Source organism: Camelus dromedarius, chromosome 5, assembly GCF_036321535.1.
Source record: "Camelus dromedarius isolate mCamDro1 chromosome 5, mCamDro1.pat, whole genome shotgun sequence".
Taxonomy (NCBI): domain Eukaryota; kingdom Metazoa; phylum Chordata; class Mammalia; order Artiodactyla; family Camelidae; genus Camelus; species Camelus dromedarius.
This window is the reverse complement of record NC_087440.1, coordinates 32,372,362-32,388,974: the sequence shown is the minus strand read 5'-3', so window position 1 is coordinate 32,388,974 and position 16,613 is coordinate 32,372,362. Positions and strand designations below refer to the sequence as shown.

The window sequence follows — 16,613 nt, the reverse complement described above, 5'->3', positions numbered from 1 at the left end:
GCTAGGAAATGCAGGACAGTTAGTGTCCCTAGGTGCAATCCTCAATCAACGGGGACAGACTTTGGCAGATGAATATTCCAGCCTCCCATCTTTCATGGGGACAATTCTGGGAGGCAGTCTCTAAATGTGGAGGTTCTACTGGAATGAAGCTTCCATTGCCTATAACTGCACTCTCAATAAAACACCCTTCTATTGGCTTTTCCTCCTTTTCTGTCTCACTCTCTATTTTCTCACTCCTGCTTACTGGGATCCCTTCCCTCAAAAAACTCCCTGCACCTAAATGCACGGCCAAGCTCTTCTTTGGGGGAACTTAGCTGCCTTCTCAGTAGCAGCTGATTCTGATGGCTCCCTCCTCCCTTGGCTACCCTGATTCTGTTCCTGCCTCTCTGACTTCTGTTTCTCTCACTGGTGTTCCTTCTGCTGGCCTGACCGTGACAATGCAGAATGTTCTGTCTTCTGCTCTCTTCCCTTCTCCCGCCCCAGACTCTCCTGCTTGCTGCCGTTCATTCCAGCCTAACACTTGCCTCTATCCCTGCTCCAGTCTCATGTTTTCTCCAGCCAGCTGGGGATCCCTTGAGGCTGCAGCTCTAGGCTCTCACACAAACGTGCCCACATCCAAACATAATCCATGCCCACATGGTTAGTGTCCCTTCTATGTTCCATGTCTCAGTTCACAGCATTACCATTCTGTCAATGTCCCAGAATAGAAACTTCAAAACTTCCCTCTCTCTCATCCCTCGGATCCTACTATCAATATCAGAAATATCTCCAGAATGGGTTCCCTCATCCCCATCCTTGCTGGCATTAACTCCATTCAGGGCCTCATCTCTTGAGTTGCTCTAATTGTGGTCTCCTGTCTTCTCTGTCTCCAGATCTTGCCACCACAATTGCAGCTGCTGGTTTGGTCCTCCTAAATCACAGATCATGCAGCAACACAGACAAATCTTTCCACTGCTTTCAAGTTTAAAACAAAGCAAAACCCTTTAAACTTTTGGCAGAGAAGAATTTGGGAAGGCACGTCTTCAGGTGAGGACATTGGTTGTTTAAGCATCCCTGATGCTTATTTGGGTACTTCTCCACCTCCACACCAAAGCTGCAGGTGTGAAGGGCGCCCTCTTCCACCCAAAACATAGCCTAAGCTACCCAGATTCCCTGTCTGTAGCTCCCTTATCAAGGGAGAGTCAATCTAACACTTTCCAAATGAATTTCCTTAAAACCAGAGGGAAAAGTTCAAAGAAAATCCAAGAAACACACACACACACACACACACACACACACACACACACAGAGGCATCTAATCCTTAAAAATGAATGGATCTACTTTAAAACAAAATAAAACAAAACAAATAGATATAAATGCAAAACCTAAACTCTAAAAGGTTTAGAAGAAACTAAGAGAAAAATCACTGTGATCTTGAATTAGACAAGGTTTCTTATAGATGACACCAAAAGCACTATATACTAAAGAGAGAATTGATGAGTTGGATTTTATCAAAAGAAAAATGTTTGCTCTTTGAAAGACACTATTAAGAAAGTGAAAAAAACAAGTTATGGCCAGAGAAAGGGGAAAAAATTTTTTTTGACAGGAACGTCAGATTTAATGGTGAGTATTAGCAAGGACCGGAGAGAGCCGAGGCTCTCACAACTGCAGCACCAGCCATTTGCCCAGGGGCCATGATTAGGGATGTGTATGACCCCACAGCCATCTGGAATAAGCCGCATGTCTGTCACCATGTCTTCAACTTCATCTGCATTAAACTTAGTAAATCCCCACTTCTTGGAGATGTGGATCTTCTTCTGGCTGCCAGGGAACATGAACTTGGCTGTTTATAAGGCTTCAGTCATACGTTCCTTGTTCTGCAGCTTGGTGTGGATGGACACGATGACTTAGCCAATGTAGGCTCCAACCACTGTGCCCTGGAGCTTTTCAAAGTCACCTTGCACACTGTCTGGAGCCTGTCAGCCTCAGCACAGGATGGCATCTTGTTGATGCAGACGAGGGGCAAAGGGTGGAACCACACTTGGATGTGAAAGCCCTCTGGGTCACTGCTTTTCATGGTGTACTTGTTGGCACAAATACTGGCGGCCTCCAGGGCTTTGGAAGAGAGCTACTCATACTCAGCTGACACCACGTGACCACAGAATGGGAATTCATTCACTTTGCCTTCTTCTGCCCCAAGTCAAAGATGCAGATCCTTGGCATCAGAGACACCTCAGCAGAAGCAAGACTTTGGGTATGGCTTGTTCTTACAATACTGGTATACCAGGTGGAGCAGTGGCCCCTGGCGACACCAGGATCTTCAGTGCCTGTGGAAGGGATAGAGTGAGAGGAAAAAAAATTAATGATACTTCTGAAAAGGACCTTATATCCAGGACATATATGGAAATTTCAAAACTCAATAATAAGAAAACAAACAATCCAACAAACTAAGAACAAAAAATTTGAACAGACACTTCATCTGAGAAGATATATGGGTGGAAAGTAAACTCATGAAAAGAAGCTCCATAGCATTTGTTATTAGGGAAATGGGAATTAAAACCACAATGAGATACCTATCAGAATAGCTAATATTAAAAAGACTTAAACATACCAGGTGTGATATAGAAGAATATACATTGGTGGTGGGAATGCAAAATGGTACAACCACTCTGGAAAAATGTTCAGCAGTTTCTTCAAAAGGTAAATATATACACTGTATACCTATCATATGATTAAGCATGCCACCCCTAGACATTTACCCAGGAGAATTGAAAACATATGTCCATACAAAGACTTGTACATGACACGTACATTTGTTATAGCCAAAAATTTTTGTCCATGAACAGGTGAACGGATGAAGAAATTGTGGTACAATGGAATACTACTCAGCAATAAAATGGAACGAAAGAAATAAAAGAAATTGTGTGAGACAAAAAAAGAAAAGGAATGAAATATTTTTCATTGAAGTATAGTCAGTTTATAATGTTGTGTCAATTTCTGGTGTACAGCATAATGTTTCAGTCCTACATATACATACATATATTCCTTTTCATATTTTTTTCATGGTAGGTTACTACAAGATATTGAATGTATTTCCCTGTGCTATGCAGAAGGAACTTTTTTCTTGTTTTGTGAGGATTTTCCTTGTATTTTCAATTGGAAGAGATAGTCTGCCAATGTACAGTAGGTGTTCTGTGGGAACTGTCCATATGTAGATGTAGTTTTTGATGTATTTGTGGGAGGGGGTGAGCTGCAAGTCCTTCTACTCCACCATCTTGAAGCCCTCCTCCATTCCAAGGATTCACACAACAATATAGGTGAATCTCAAAATAATCACATTAAGTGAAAAAGGTCAGACAAAAAAGAATACATACTATGTGATTCCATTTATATAAAACAGATAATGCAAACCAATCGAAAGTGACAGGAAGCAGATTAGTGGTTTCCAGGAAAAGAGGAAGAGCAGAGAAGGGCAGAGGGAAGGACTGAAAAGGGGCACGAGGAAACTTTCAGGTGTGATAAATCTGTTCACTACCTTAATTGTGGTGATGGCTTCCCTGGTACATACGTGCCAAAACTCATTACACTGTACACCTTAAACACGTGCAGTTTATTGAATGTCTACTCTACTTTGACGATGCTGTTAAAGATATTTGACTTGAAAAAACTGAGAGTCTTGACTGATTCAAAGTCCTGCTTCCAGTTTCTTTCAAAGGACCTCCCTCACCCATAAAAGGAGGCTGCTGAAGGATCATAAATCTGGTTTTAAAATCCTGCAGCCCAAGTTGTTGTATGACCTTGTACTGATTACTTAACCTCTCACAGCCTCCCAGTTTCTTCATCCATAAAATGGGACTAATAATCTCCCTCACAGTTTTGTTGCTAAAACTTGAGTGAACTAACAGATGAGAGAGCTGACAGCGGTGCCCAGGTGCATGGGGCCCCTTCACTGAGGTAGTCAGGTTCATTTCTGTCCCCTTCCTTTCCCCCTCCTTTCCTCTTTCCTGCCAGGCAGGGAGGGATCCTCCTCACAAAGACATTCAGAGGGTAAACAATGGGGAGGAAACGGGGCAGAGGGCTTGGATTGTGTTCCCCTGAAAACAGTGCCTGAGACCAGAACTTGAGACTTCCTGGAGGGTGGTCCCAGAGATAAGGACGGAGGGAGTAGAAAATGTGAGTCAGGGAAGGAGAAAACATCCCCAAAAGGTACCTATTAATTTAGCTATCGATGTGGAGCTCAGTCCAGCCAGAAGTCCCCTGAACTGTATAGAACACACCTCAGAATTGCCCCTTTGAAAGACAAGCGGCTGGGGCGCTGGCGTATGTCCTCCACGGTGATGGTTGCCCTCAGAGTATTAATTCTCCTCTCCTCTTGCTGCAATTCTGTCAACAGAGGGAGAAAAACAGACACAGGCCTCTTACATGGGGCACGAGTGGAGTCGTGGGGCCATCCACTGCAGCTTCTGCTCAAATCAAAGAGGGCCTGAGGATGTGCGGCCTGGGGCACCAAAAGCAGCTGCCTCAGACCCAAAGCCCATCCTTGGGTCAACCGCGTGACCTTCTCAACCTCAGACAGCCTTACAGCTGAGAAGCTAGAGACCCAGGATTGAAGCCCTCTCTCCTCTAGACCACAGGGGCACAACTGACTTCCTCAGTTGCTCCCTCAGGATGCTCCTCTGGGAGAGAGCAGAGAGAATACCTGAGGGGTGAGTCACTACGGGAGCCCCAGGAGGAAAGGGTGGGGCCAGGAATTTACCAGAAGGAAGCGCTAGCTGTTTGACTGAGCAGCAGTGAAATCATTTTTCTCTGCTCTCCAAATAAATTGTGAATTAGAACTGTTCCTCAGATTGGAAACGTAATAATGTTGATTGTATTCATGTCCCTTAAGCACGTATTAAGCACGTACTATGTGCCTGGAAATGTGCTGTGTTCTTTTATTTCATTTCATCCTCACAGCAACTCAATCCAGTAGGTACTATAATTAACTGAAGCACAGAGAGGTTGAGTAACTTGCTAAATGCCAAACAGCTAGTAACTTGTAGAGCTAGAATTCAATCCCAGGTAGCTTGACCTCAGACCTGGACCTTTGACCATTAGGCTATACTCATTTCCTTATGAAAAAAAGAGGGGGAGGGGAGGGTATAGCTCAGTGGTAGAGTGCATGCCTAGCATGCATGAGGTCCTGGGTTCCATCCCCAGTATCTCCATTAAAAAAGAGAGAGAGAGAGAAAGTAGAACATCCAGCTGGGGAAGCAGTTTGAGGCAGTGACCTGCCCCACTGGGATGAGAGGGGCTGGAAGAGCACAGAAATTAGATCATCAACATTAACTAGACATAGCAAAGAGAGAGGACTCCACAGTGATAGAAGTTGTATTATGGTTGTTGTATATGTGTGAACACTTGTCATTGATGGCTGCTCAAAGTCTTTTTAGTCTTATGATGGTTCGTCTTATAAGGTAAAATAAAAAGAATTTACTCTTCCCAGCCTCCTTTGCCTTTAACGTGCAGACAGGAAACTTAAGTTCTGCCACTGGGACACTACTTGGAAATTGGCTCCATGAAGAAAAAGATGATGAATAGAGATTCATTTTGCTGGGGCAGGTGGTCCTAGGCAGCGTGGGTTTTTGTGAAAGCATCAGTCTCTCCACTTTGCTAAGGAAAAATAAGTTAAAAGGGACTTTTGACCTGCTTGGAATAAAGGAAGGAGAAGAGTATGCCCTGGGCACTGGAAGGGGCTCCCCCAAAAGAATCCAAGAGCAGAGAGAAGTAGGAGCCACAGCAGGTAGGCTCCTAAAGGTTCTGGACCCAATTCCAATGCGTGTGGTGGGTGAGGAGGCAGTGATTCCACACCACCAAGCAAATTCTCAGACACCAGAAGGGTGTCCTACAATTCAACTTAATTCTGATCCTATCCACCTAGAGATAGCACCAGATCCCACAGGTGGTTAAGGACTCCATCCCACAAGACTGCTCCCAGCCCTGCCAACTTCAGACACAGCTCCAGGATTGTAACTTACCTGGATTTCTAGCCAGCAGGCTAGAGATTGGAAATTCCAACAAACCGTGCCCTGGGTTCGATTAATTTGCTAGAGTGACTCACAGAAGTCAGGGAAACATTTCACCTACTTGATGACCGGTTTATTATAAAAGGATAGAATTCAGAAACAGCCAGATGGAAGAGATGCATAGGGCGAGGTGTGTGGGAAGGGGTGCAGAGCTTCCGTGCCCTCTCTAAACACTGCTCTCTCCAAATACCCTTGTGTTCACTAACCCAGAAGCTCTCTGAACCCATCCTGTTGAGGTTTTATGGAGGCTTCGTTACACAGGCGTGACTGATTAACTCATTGCCAATGGTGGTAGATTCAACCTCCAGCCCGCTCTCCCCTCCCCAGAGTAGTGGGGTAGGGTGGTGGATACTGAATGTTTCAATGCTCTTATTGCAAGGTTGGTTCCCTTGGCAACCAGCCCCCATCCCTAAATTATCTAAGGGCTTTCTAAAAGTCACTTCATTAACATAGCAAAAGACACCTTCTCTGCTCTTGACATGGGAAATTCCAAGTGTTTTAAGAGCTCAGTATCATAGATCCCTTTCCAAGTGAAACCTTTTCTCCGTAACTCTACTCTGCTCAAATCCGGGGGTTTGTTTTGTGGCTTTTCTAAGTTGAGTGCAGCCCAGTCTTCAAAGGTGACAGTTAATTTGCCCATAGTTGCACCCTTTTCCTCCTCTGGGGAAGGTTTGTTTTTCAGCAGCTGGAAGTAGAGAAAAGGGTTCCCCTGATGAGCGCCAGCTGCCTTACACCAGTGGGAAGGACCTGCACTGCCACAGTAAAAAAGTTCCTCTTTTATGTTTGTGCTTCACATCCAGACCAATTTTAAAAAGAAGACGACTTTTTATTTCTTCACCTGCAAAATTTGATAATAGGTCTCCCCTCACAGAATTGTGATGACTTTCTGTGAAAGCGCTTTTTGAACCATCAAGTGTAAAACAGACTAGCCTGTTATCATTGTTGATGATAATAATGACGCATGGGTTGGGAGCAGGGGTTGGGGAAGGTGACTCAGCCAGTCTGGACTCCTTGCCTTTTCCGAAGGTCACACTGTGAAGTTTGCACCTTTGCTCATTACATCCTCTCTGACTGGAATCACACTCCCAGGTTTATGTCTGTGAAAACTCTATTCCTCATTGGAATGCCAAGGGCTAACTTCAGTCAGGTCTTAAATGTGATGTCACCAGATTTATAACTGCAAGAAATCGAGAGGAAGCAGCTGAGTAGATTTCTGGTTAGGCTGGTGAAAGGTCGGGGAGGGAAGCTGCTGCATTTCTGGTCCATGTCCTGGGGGAAAGGAGGAGGCTGAAAGGTGGAATTACTATAGAACTTTCATGAATTCACTTTAGGAAAGTAAGAAAATACAGATAAAAATACGAATATAAAATACAAGAAAATAAAGTCACCTATAAACCCACCAGCCATTACTTTAAACATTTTTCTATTTGCCCATCTAGATATTTTTCTAAGCATATATATATAGATATAGATATATAAACAAATTTCCTTTTTTAAATAAAATTTAATGTTCAAATCAAGTTACTAAATGGCTATTAATATAGCCATCTCCCTAATGCATGGAATCATATTTTAGCAGGCTTTTTGTGGTAAAATATACATAACATAAAATCTACCATTCTGATCACTTTTGAGAATACATTTCAGTGGAATTAAATACATTTACATTGTTGCATAACCATCACCACCATCCATCTCCAGAACTTTTCATCTTCCCAAACTAAAACACTATACCCATTTAACAGTAAATCCCCATTGTCTTCTCCCCCTAGCCCCTGGCAACCACCATTCTTCTTTCTGTCTCTAAGAATTGATTATTCCAGGTACCTCAGATAAGTGGAATTGTACAATATTTGTCTGTGACTGGCTTATTTCACATAGCGTAATAGCTTCAATGTTCATCCATGTTGTAGCATGTGCCAGAATTTTATTCCTTTCTAAGGCTGAATAATATTCTGTTGCATGTATATACTGTGTTTTGTATGTCCATTCATCCATTTATGGACATTTGCATTGTTTCCCCCTTTTGACCACTGTAAATAATGCCACTATAAACGTTGGTGTACAAATATCTATTTCAATCCCTGCTTTCAATTCCTTTGGGTAAATACTCAGAAGTGGAATTGCTGGTAGCAGATCCTTTTTTAAATCAGCCAGCCACCCTCTCTGGTTTCTATGAGTCTAATATGATGCTAAATGGTTTTGTGGTTGAAGTTATGGGAAAACCATTATTCCTCCTTGCATTTCACAATTCGGTCTAGGGTAAGTTTTCTTCATCTTCTTGACGCACCTCCATTAAAAATTTCTTTAGGGAAGAGTCTGTTGGTGTTAATTAAACTCAGTTTTCATCTATTTGAAAATGTCTTTTTTTAAAACAGTCTCAAAAAATAATTTTGCTGCTTACACAATTGAATGTTTACAGTTTTTTTCCCCCTTTCTTTTAGGACTTTGGAATCATTCCTGTGTCTTCTGGTTTCCACTGTGGCTGTCAGGAAGTATGCCATTGGTTTAGCTGTGTTCCTTGTAAATGATCTATGTTTCCTCTCTAGCTTTTAGATTGTTTATCTTCATTGTTTTGCAGTTTCACTGAAATGTATCTAAATGTGGATTTCTTTATATTTATCGTTCTTGGTATAGATTGTGCTTCCTATATTTATGAATTCCTATCTTTCATCAATTTTTGAAATTTTTCAGCCATTTTCTCCCATTGCCTTGTCCTCATTTTTTCCTCTTCTCATGGGGAGACCAATTTGATGGTTGTTAGATCTCCTCATTCTTTGTCTCTTAATTTTTGTATCTGCTTGTCTCATTTGGTGCATTCCGGTGAATTTTTTTCAGGTTCATTTTTTAGTACACTTTCTTCAGCTGTATCTTCTGCATTGCCATTTTAATTTTACTGGTTACATATTGTTTTTGATTTCTTGATATTATTTTTTCCCCCTAAATCTATTGGGGTATTTTTTTATAATCTGTTATTTCTTGCTTATTCTTTCTAGTCTATCTTTTATTTCTTTAAACATTTCACAATAGCTTCTTTAGATTCTTCATCAGATTGTTCCAAATTCTGAAGCTCTTAAAGATTTACACCTGTTAATTATTGTCCCTCCTGATTCTCCTTTGTGTTACTTGAACCCTTATATATTTAGGAACTTTTTGTGAGTTTACATTTGGCTGAATTTAATCCAGAAGCTCAATTGAGGATGCTTTACTCTAAGGAGAATCCAATTTGCTTCTGTTGGTCTTCAGGGGGCATTAATAATATGGGGCCACTTAATCTTAAGCTTATGGTTTACTTAAGCAAAGGGAAAGTTAAAATTCCAAGCACAGATCCATGTGGGAGCAGATCTCACATGGCAAACTAGCATTTTTATTAATGTTAATATCTAGTGCTACAGCCTGGATAAGCTTGTAGCTTCTCTCTGCAAGCAGGTGGAATTTTTCCTTTCCACTAAAAAATATAGCCCCTTTGAGGGTCCCAGCTTTGGGGGCAATAGGGTTGTCTCACATTTAGCTCTTCCATCTTCCTAGGCTCTAGGGCTTACTCTCTGGTCCTCCCCCAACCTCCCTTAGCCCCTACCCAGTTCCCAAAGCTCTTAAGTTTTTAGTTAGTTGATCTGTTTACTTACTATTTACTTTTTGTTTTGTATTGTTGTATTTTGATGGTTTCAGGGATGCACTCGGGAAATTACCTGTATTTTCTCAGGAGCACCCTAAGTTATTTTTAAAATATGTTTTTGGGCTTTATATTTAGGTATTCTGCATTGGGAGATTTTTGAGAACTCTGTCATACTACTGGAAGAGAATTTTTAAAACAAACAAAAATGTGATTATACAGTACATATGTTTTATAACCTGCTTTTTTTCCCTGTTGATGTATGATAAACACCTGTTGTATTAAATACAGGTCTAGAGCACCATTTTAATGAGTACATAGTCTTTCATTGCATAATATATTCAATCTTTTTCCTATTATTGGATATTTAGGGTTCTATTTTTTCACTATTTTAAACAACACTTCAGTGAATATCCTTACAGCTAAATCTTTGCATACATCATGATCTTCTTCCCTCTTTTAACTGTTTATAAAAGGAATATGTGTTAATATAAGTTATTCAAATACTAAGGAAAATAAAAATTCTCCATAATCCTTTTTCACTATAACTTCAATTAATACTGTTTGGTCTATAACTGGGATCTCTTAATCAAACAACAGATGAGAATTAGGGCTAGAATATGCGAGGGACCACACCCTCTGCCTCCCCACTCCCACCCCAACAACTGGGAATATGGAATTGGAGAAGGTACTAGGGATGGGCTGAAGGTAACCAAAGACAATCAGAAATAGCGAACTGAAGGGATGAGAGACTTCCAAATAGACTCCAAAAGCTTGGGGCAACGGGGGTCAGAGGTGCCAGGTCTCAGCTCCAAAATTCAGGAATCAACTCTGCCTTGCCTGTCCCCTCCTGCCAGAAGCAGATGGTCCTCTCAGTCACTGACTCCGGGCTCCTCTCCCTGCTCCTCCCTCTCTTAAAAGGGCCTGGTTTATTTTGAGTCAAAATGTATTATAAGCTCTGACACTATATCCAACCCTGTGCTTTACAGTGACTTCCCCCAGGTCTCAGGGTCTTGTATCAATCTAAAGAAATCCAACTGAGTGGGGAGGGTCTAGCGTAGTAGTAGAGTGCATGCCTAGCATGCATGAGATCCTGGGTTCAACCCCCAGTACCTCCATTAATATAGATAAATAAGCCTAATTACCTCTCCCCCAAAGGAAAACAAAACAAACAAACAAAACAGAAGAAATCCAACCATGAAAAGTTTATAAACACACTTCCAACTTCTTTCTAACTGCTCCCCTGCACCCACAACCTTCAAAAGGAGCCTGGGTGTTGAGCCCAGGGTCTTCTCTCAGAATCATAAAAGGAATGGCCATCCTCTCTGATGACTCTTAGTTCCTGAACTAGACTTTTGTGAGGACCTGCTGCAGTTGCCTTTATATTCTGTGAGATACCACCAAATCACTATAATAAAGTCTACTTCAGATGGATTCTGTCAACTGTACAGGTACAGGTAAGAGATCCCAAATGATAGAGAAGCCCAACCTCCTTTCTCCTCCCAATGAGTATGGAGCACCAGCTGGGTGACCTGCATCTTAAGGAAGCCCCAAAAGTTTAGGTTGTTCATTTATTAATTTAATTCAACAAGTATTTATTGGGTACCTACTATGTACTGGCTTTTAAAGAGACAATAATCTAAGAATTCCCTAAATAGCTCGAAAATAGCATGGACTGACTTCACTAAAATTCATGATGTGGATCCTGGAGTTCCAGTTGCTCTAGAAACCACAGTTAACTGCTGGTCACTTTTGCTCCAACTAGCAGAGCTCATGGACTACTGGGCAGAATGGAAAGTTCATACAAAGATGAGCACCTTCCAGTGAGAGCTGGCCCATAACCCGCAGGGTTGGGTCTCCCCACGTAGGGCTGAGTGCCCAGGACTGGCTGTATCTAGCTCCATAACCTCCAGCCATGGTCATGCCTTGGGCAGGTAAAATATGGACACCTTTTGTCTACCCTAAATCCTCAAGCCCACCCCCACCCAAGCTCCTTAGTTCTCCAAGGCCCTTGTCCAGAGCATATGCTTATTGGGAACATTTATTAACCAGACAATTTGCACAGAAGAGTTGCCATTGTAGGGAGAGGGTAGAGAGGCTCTAAGGCAGTTCCACCGCAGGGTACACCATAACACTCTGGCTGGGCCAATTCATCTAGCTGACCACAGGGCCCTGGGAGAGGGTCTTGGTCTTGCCAGTGGACAAATCACTACCAATGACAGGAATACAGACAGGGACCCTCACTACACTGTTGGACGCTTCACACCTTCCTCTGTCACCTTCACGACCAGCTGAAGCCTGTGTGAAAATAGCAAAGCTTGATGGTTGAGGGACAGGCTCTGATGTCAGTCCCATACTGGCATGGGCCAGATACTTAACCTGTCAGTGTTTTCATTTCCTCACCCACAAGAAGGGATAAAAGCAGCTCCTATCCCGTCAGAGTTGATCTGAGAATTAAATAAGCTAATATATGTACCTGACCCATGGTGAGCTTTAGAGAAGTGTTAACTCTGATCTTAGGGCAGCTGTGGGAGAGCTGAGGTCTAGGACCACAATATCCTCCTTGGCACCATCCGCTCCCCCAACACCCCAGGCTTGGCAGTGGGTGGGAGTGGGAGTCCTGTGGGAGAAGGCAGAGACACCAACTGTAGGGGGCGGTCGATTGTGGGTTCCTACTGCGGCACCCTAAATACCCAGTGACAACTCACCTGGCCAGGGCAAGTTAAGAAAACTGGCTTCCGTTTGCACCCTCGCAAGCGCTCCCTTACCTCCGCCCCCGGGGCGGGACTGTAGAGGCGTCCGTCAAAGAAGGAAGTCATTCTGCCAGTGTAGAGGATTCGGGAAGCGGAATCTGTAAGTGGCCTGGAGATTCACCCCCTCTGCCATCCCCGTGGGCTCGCAACTTTTAGAAGCCTCTCGCACCTTCCAGCCTGATGTCCTGCGTTAAGTTATGGTGAGTGGAGCGTGAGGTACGGATCGGCAGACACACACACACACACACACACACACACACACACACACACACACACACACACACACACACACACGGCACCCCGCCGACTCGCTCTGGGAGAGCCTTTCCGCCGGTGCCAAGGGCGCAAAGGGTTGGGGCGCAGTGGGTCTCACGGGGAAGGCTGGGGATTGAACTGAACGTGCCGAGTCACAGGGGTCGCGGGGAGGGGGGCGGTGCCGGGAGCAGCGCGGGCTTGGGGCCGTGGCCAGCTGCTGACGAGGCCCCCTCTTTCAGGCCCAGCGGTACCTCAGCCCCCCTGGTGCCCATCGAGGAACTGGAGAACCCGAAATTCGTTGGCAGAGGCGGATTCGGTGCCGTCTTCCGGGCACAACACAAGACTTGGGGTTTAGAGGTGGCGGTCAAGATCGTGAACTCGTGAGTGACCCGAGCTGCCTGGCCGGTGGGCGGGTTCCAAGGAGGCGGGGCCTGAGTGGGGAAGGGAAAGATCTTTCCAGGAGCAAAGTGCGACCTCAACTCTCTTCTGAGGGCAGGAAGGCGATATCCAGGGAAGTGAAGGCCATGGCAAGTCTGCATAACGAGCATGTGCTGCTCCTCCTGGGCGTCACAGAGAAGCTGGAGTGGGACTACATGTCTGGGCCGGCTCTGGTAACTCAATTCATGGAGAATGGTTCCCTGGAGGAGTTGCTCCGGACCCGGTGCCCTCGGCCCTGGCCGTTCCTCTGCCGTGTGCTGCAGGAGTTGGTCCTCGGAATGTGCTACCTACACAGCCAGAATCCCGTGCTTCTACACCGGGACCTCAAGCCCTCCAACGTCCTGTTGGACTCCGAGCTGCACGCCAAGGTCAGCCCATCCATAACCCAGCCCAACCTCTGCACAGGGTCCTGCACCAGAGCTGCTCCAGCTCCACCCACTGGACACAGGACCCGCTGCAGCCCTGCCTTCTGAATACCCTCAGTAACTCCCTCTGGACACAGGGCTGCCCAAGTGTCAGGGCTGACCCAGGAGCTTTAACCCCTACCATACCAGGTGACAGAGGCTTTGACCAACATGGTCAGTTCCACAGGTCCACCCTACCAGGCCCTCTAAAGACCTATGGCTGGCCTAGCCCGGGAAACTCAGGCCTTGACCCAGTCCCATGGAGAGGGGACCTAGACCTCCAACCAGGAGCCCCACCGATCCTATCATTCCCCTAACCCTCCACACCACCTTTACAAGGCCGGGACTGCACCTTCTGCATGGGAGGCAAGGATTTTGGAAGCTTCCTGGCCCCATCCATCCTCTATCTCTTCCTTCTCTCCCTTTGCAGCTGGCAGATTTTGGCCTGTCCACATTTCAGGGAGGCTCACAGTCAAAGGCAGGATCTGGGGAGTCAGGGTGCACCCCAGCCTACTTGGCCCCAGAACTGTTGGCTGATATAAACCAGAAGGCCTCCATGGCCAGTGATGTCTACAGGTAAGGTATCCACTCCAAACACACACCCCCAGTTTCTACACCTCTCTGGGCCCTTCTAAAGGATGGTATATGGGAAAAGACTCTTGCCAGCAGCTGAGTCAAGTCTCAGCTTTGTGTCTCCTGCAGCTTTGGGATCCTAATGTGGGCAGTGCTGGCCGGAAGAGAAGCTGAGAGTAAGACTCTAGGCAGACTCTGGGATCCTTAACTTCAGGTGCCCCCCTCCCCCAAGCCACCAACTCCCTTCTCCCAGCCCCCAAGCCCTCCTCTTCCTGTTTACCTGCTCAGACTGCCCAACTCCCTCCTCACCTCTCCCTGGACTACACTCCCTGCCCCTTTCCATGATGGAGCAGGTGGCCCTCCTACTCTGAATGCCTTCTCTTCACATCCCCTACCCCCACCTCAGTAGTGGATCAGACATCACTGGTGCGGGAAGCAGTGTGTGAGAGGCAGATCCGGCCCCCACTGACTGAGCTGCCCCAGTCCAGCCCTGAGACTCCTGGCTTGGAAGGACTGAAGGATTTAATGCAGCACTGCTGGAGCCATACACCCAGGAACAGGCCCTCCTTCCAAGGTGCACTGGCCACTTAGCTGGCAGCTGGGGTAGGCTTGGATCTGTGGGCAGGGACTTTTCCCCGGAAAAGAGCTTTTGCTCACCTGCCACCCACTCTGCCTTCTCTCCAGAATGCAGACAGAACACCCAGAAAGCCCTCGACCTGGTAAAGAAGGGAGATGTATCTGGTACAAAGATGATTGCCGCAGTCTCCACAGTGAGCGCCCAACACCCCTTCCCCAACCCAGGACCTGGGTAGGGGTGGCACAACATGGCTCCCTTGACCACCCAGTGACTCCCCACTCTTCTCTGAGCCTTGACCCTCGTCTTCACTCTCCCCACCCCAACCTTTCATTCCCAGGCAATGGGCCAAGAGACTCCTCCCTCAGGTTTACTCTAACTCTCCCACCTCCATGGCCAGCCAGCTCCCTGTCTTTGCAGGTGAAGAAGTTCCTGTCTGAGCACAGGGGCAGCAACAGGTTGTCTGCCTGCAAACCAGGCCTGGAAAGTACAGAAATGGATGGCCCTGGGGGAACCACAGGAAGCCGTGATTCCCTGGTCTCTGAAATGATGAACAGCCTGAATCTGGAGGGTCACCCCAGCTCTGTTCCTGAAAAATATACAAACCTTCCTGAGAGAAGCAGTACCCAGAGAGAGCCGGTTCAGCATGCCTGGACTGCAGAGATGTCTTCAGATTCAACAGCCCGAACTCCTCAAACTCCAGAGACCTCATCTTTCAGAAACCAGAAGCCCAGCCCCAGTTCAGGTTGGACCCCAGGTCCTGGACCCCAAGGGAATCAGGTGAGACATGGGCAGGACTGGGGGATGCACTAGGGCTCCTGTGAATTCTGTCCCCTTGCCAGGGAAAACTGGGGGCTAAGGGGATCTGCAGTAGGGAAACAGGCCCCAGGACAGGAAGCCTGAGAGCAGTGTGTTGTTTGTAGGGGGCTGAGAGTCCTGGCACCAACTGGCTTCCCAGAGCTCCAGGGCCAGATCTGATACCAGGTACCCACTCTCTACTCCTTTTCTCCTGCTCAATTCTTCTACCAGCTTCTTCCTCAAGACCGCATATCCAGGGTACTTGGGGAGGGGGGATGAGAAATGGCTAGAGGCCATCTACCCCAATCTTCTTATTTTATAAATGAAGAAATGGATGTCCACTAGGATTGGGTCCCCCTGAGATCACACAGCAAAGCCAAGATTTGCCCCTGAGCCTTCTGACTTTCCCCAACACCACCTCTGTGAACCCCTAAATTCCATAGTTGCTATGTCGGTCCAGAGGGCCTCCACATAGAAAAGACCCAAATGTCAGAGTCTCAGATGTTGGTTGCCACTCCTCTTGAACTTCTGCAAACTCAATTCTGAAGGTGCAACCTGGAGGGGAAGGCCAGAGGCACACCTTGACGCTGTCACTGGCAGGCCGAGACCCCATACTTGCATTTCCCCCAGGTGAACACGAGGTGCCGCTGCCCCTCCACGCTGCTGCTCTTCCTACTTTGCATCTGTCTCTGACCACTTAACCCTCCCACCACCATCACTATTTCTCTTAAAGGGCCATGGTCTTTTACCATACTTGACAGCCAAGGAGTACAGATTGGATACAACAACTACATGACTATACAAGGAAGACCTACCTCGTTCATGCAGGGCCTGGCACTTCGGGGCACAGATAGGGGCCCCCAGCATGGCCCCCAAACAGCAGGTTCAAAAGAAGGGCCACAAGAACCTGAAGCCTGGAGTTAGCCACAGAGCTGGAATCATAACAGCGGGAATTGAATCAGCTTCTAAACTGCCTCCTGGACTTGAGGCAGCTAGCCGAGACTTTCTCTGAGGGACATCAGGCTTGTACCTGAACTGTCTTTGTGTCTCTAAAGGTCAATAAAGATGGTGGAATTTTGACCAAAGCACCGTGCAAGAGGCTAAGGCTTCAGCAGGGGTGGGAAGGGGCATGGATGAGAGACCAGGGAGCTGATAAGGGA

The 16,613-nt window shown here is 46.1% G+C and overlaps 1 protein-coding gene and 1 pseudogene across 4 annotated transcripts; one reads left to right on the top strand and one right to left on the bottom strand.

The window, feature by feature from the left end:
* Nucleotides 1-1,548: 1,548 nt before the first annotated feature.
* Nucleotides 1,549-12,477, bottom strand: LOC105102446 (large ribosomal subunit protein uL16-like; annotated as a pseudogene).
* RIPK3 (receptor interacting serine/threonine kinase 3) lies at nucleotides 12,452-16,538 on the top strand. Of its 4 annotated transcripts, none has more exons than XM_064485860.1 (10): nucleotides 12,452-12,611; nucleotides 12,906-13,046; nucleotides 13,163-13,472; nucleotides 13,939-14,084; nucleotides 14,211-14,257; nucleotides 14,491-14,655; nucleotides 14,766-14,851; nucleotides 15,076-15,435; nucleotides 15,579-15,639; nucleotides 16,187-16,538. In XM_064485860.1, the coding sequence occupies exons 1-10, from the start codon at nucleotides 12,592-12,594 to the stop codon at nucleotides 16,375-16,377; spliced, it is 1,527 nt and encodes a 508-aa protein (XP_064341930.1). In that variant the 5' UTR covers nucleotides 12,452-12,591; the 3' UTR covers nucleotides 16,378-16,538. The 4 variants fall into 4 exon arrangements, with proteins under 4 accessions (XP_064341930.1, XP_010994101.2, XP_064341931.1 ...); XM_010995799.2 differs by having other exon boundaries at nucleotides 14,488-14,655; XM_064485861.1 differs by having other exon boundaries at nucleotides 13,158-13,472; nucleotides 14,488-14,655.
* The last annotated feature ends 75 nt before the right edge of the window (nucleotides 16,539-16,613 follow it).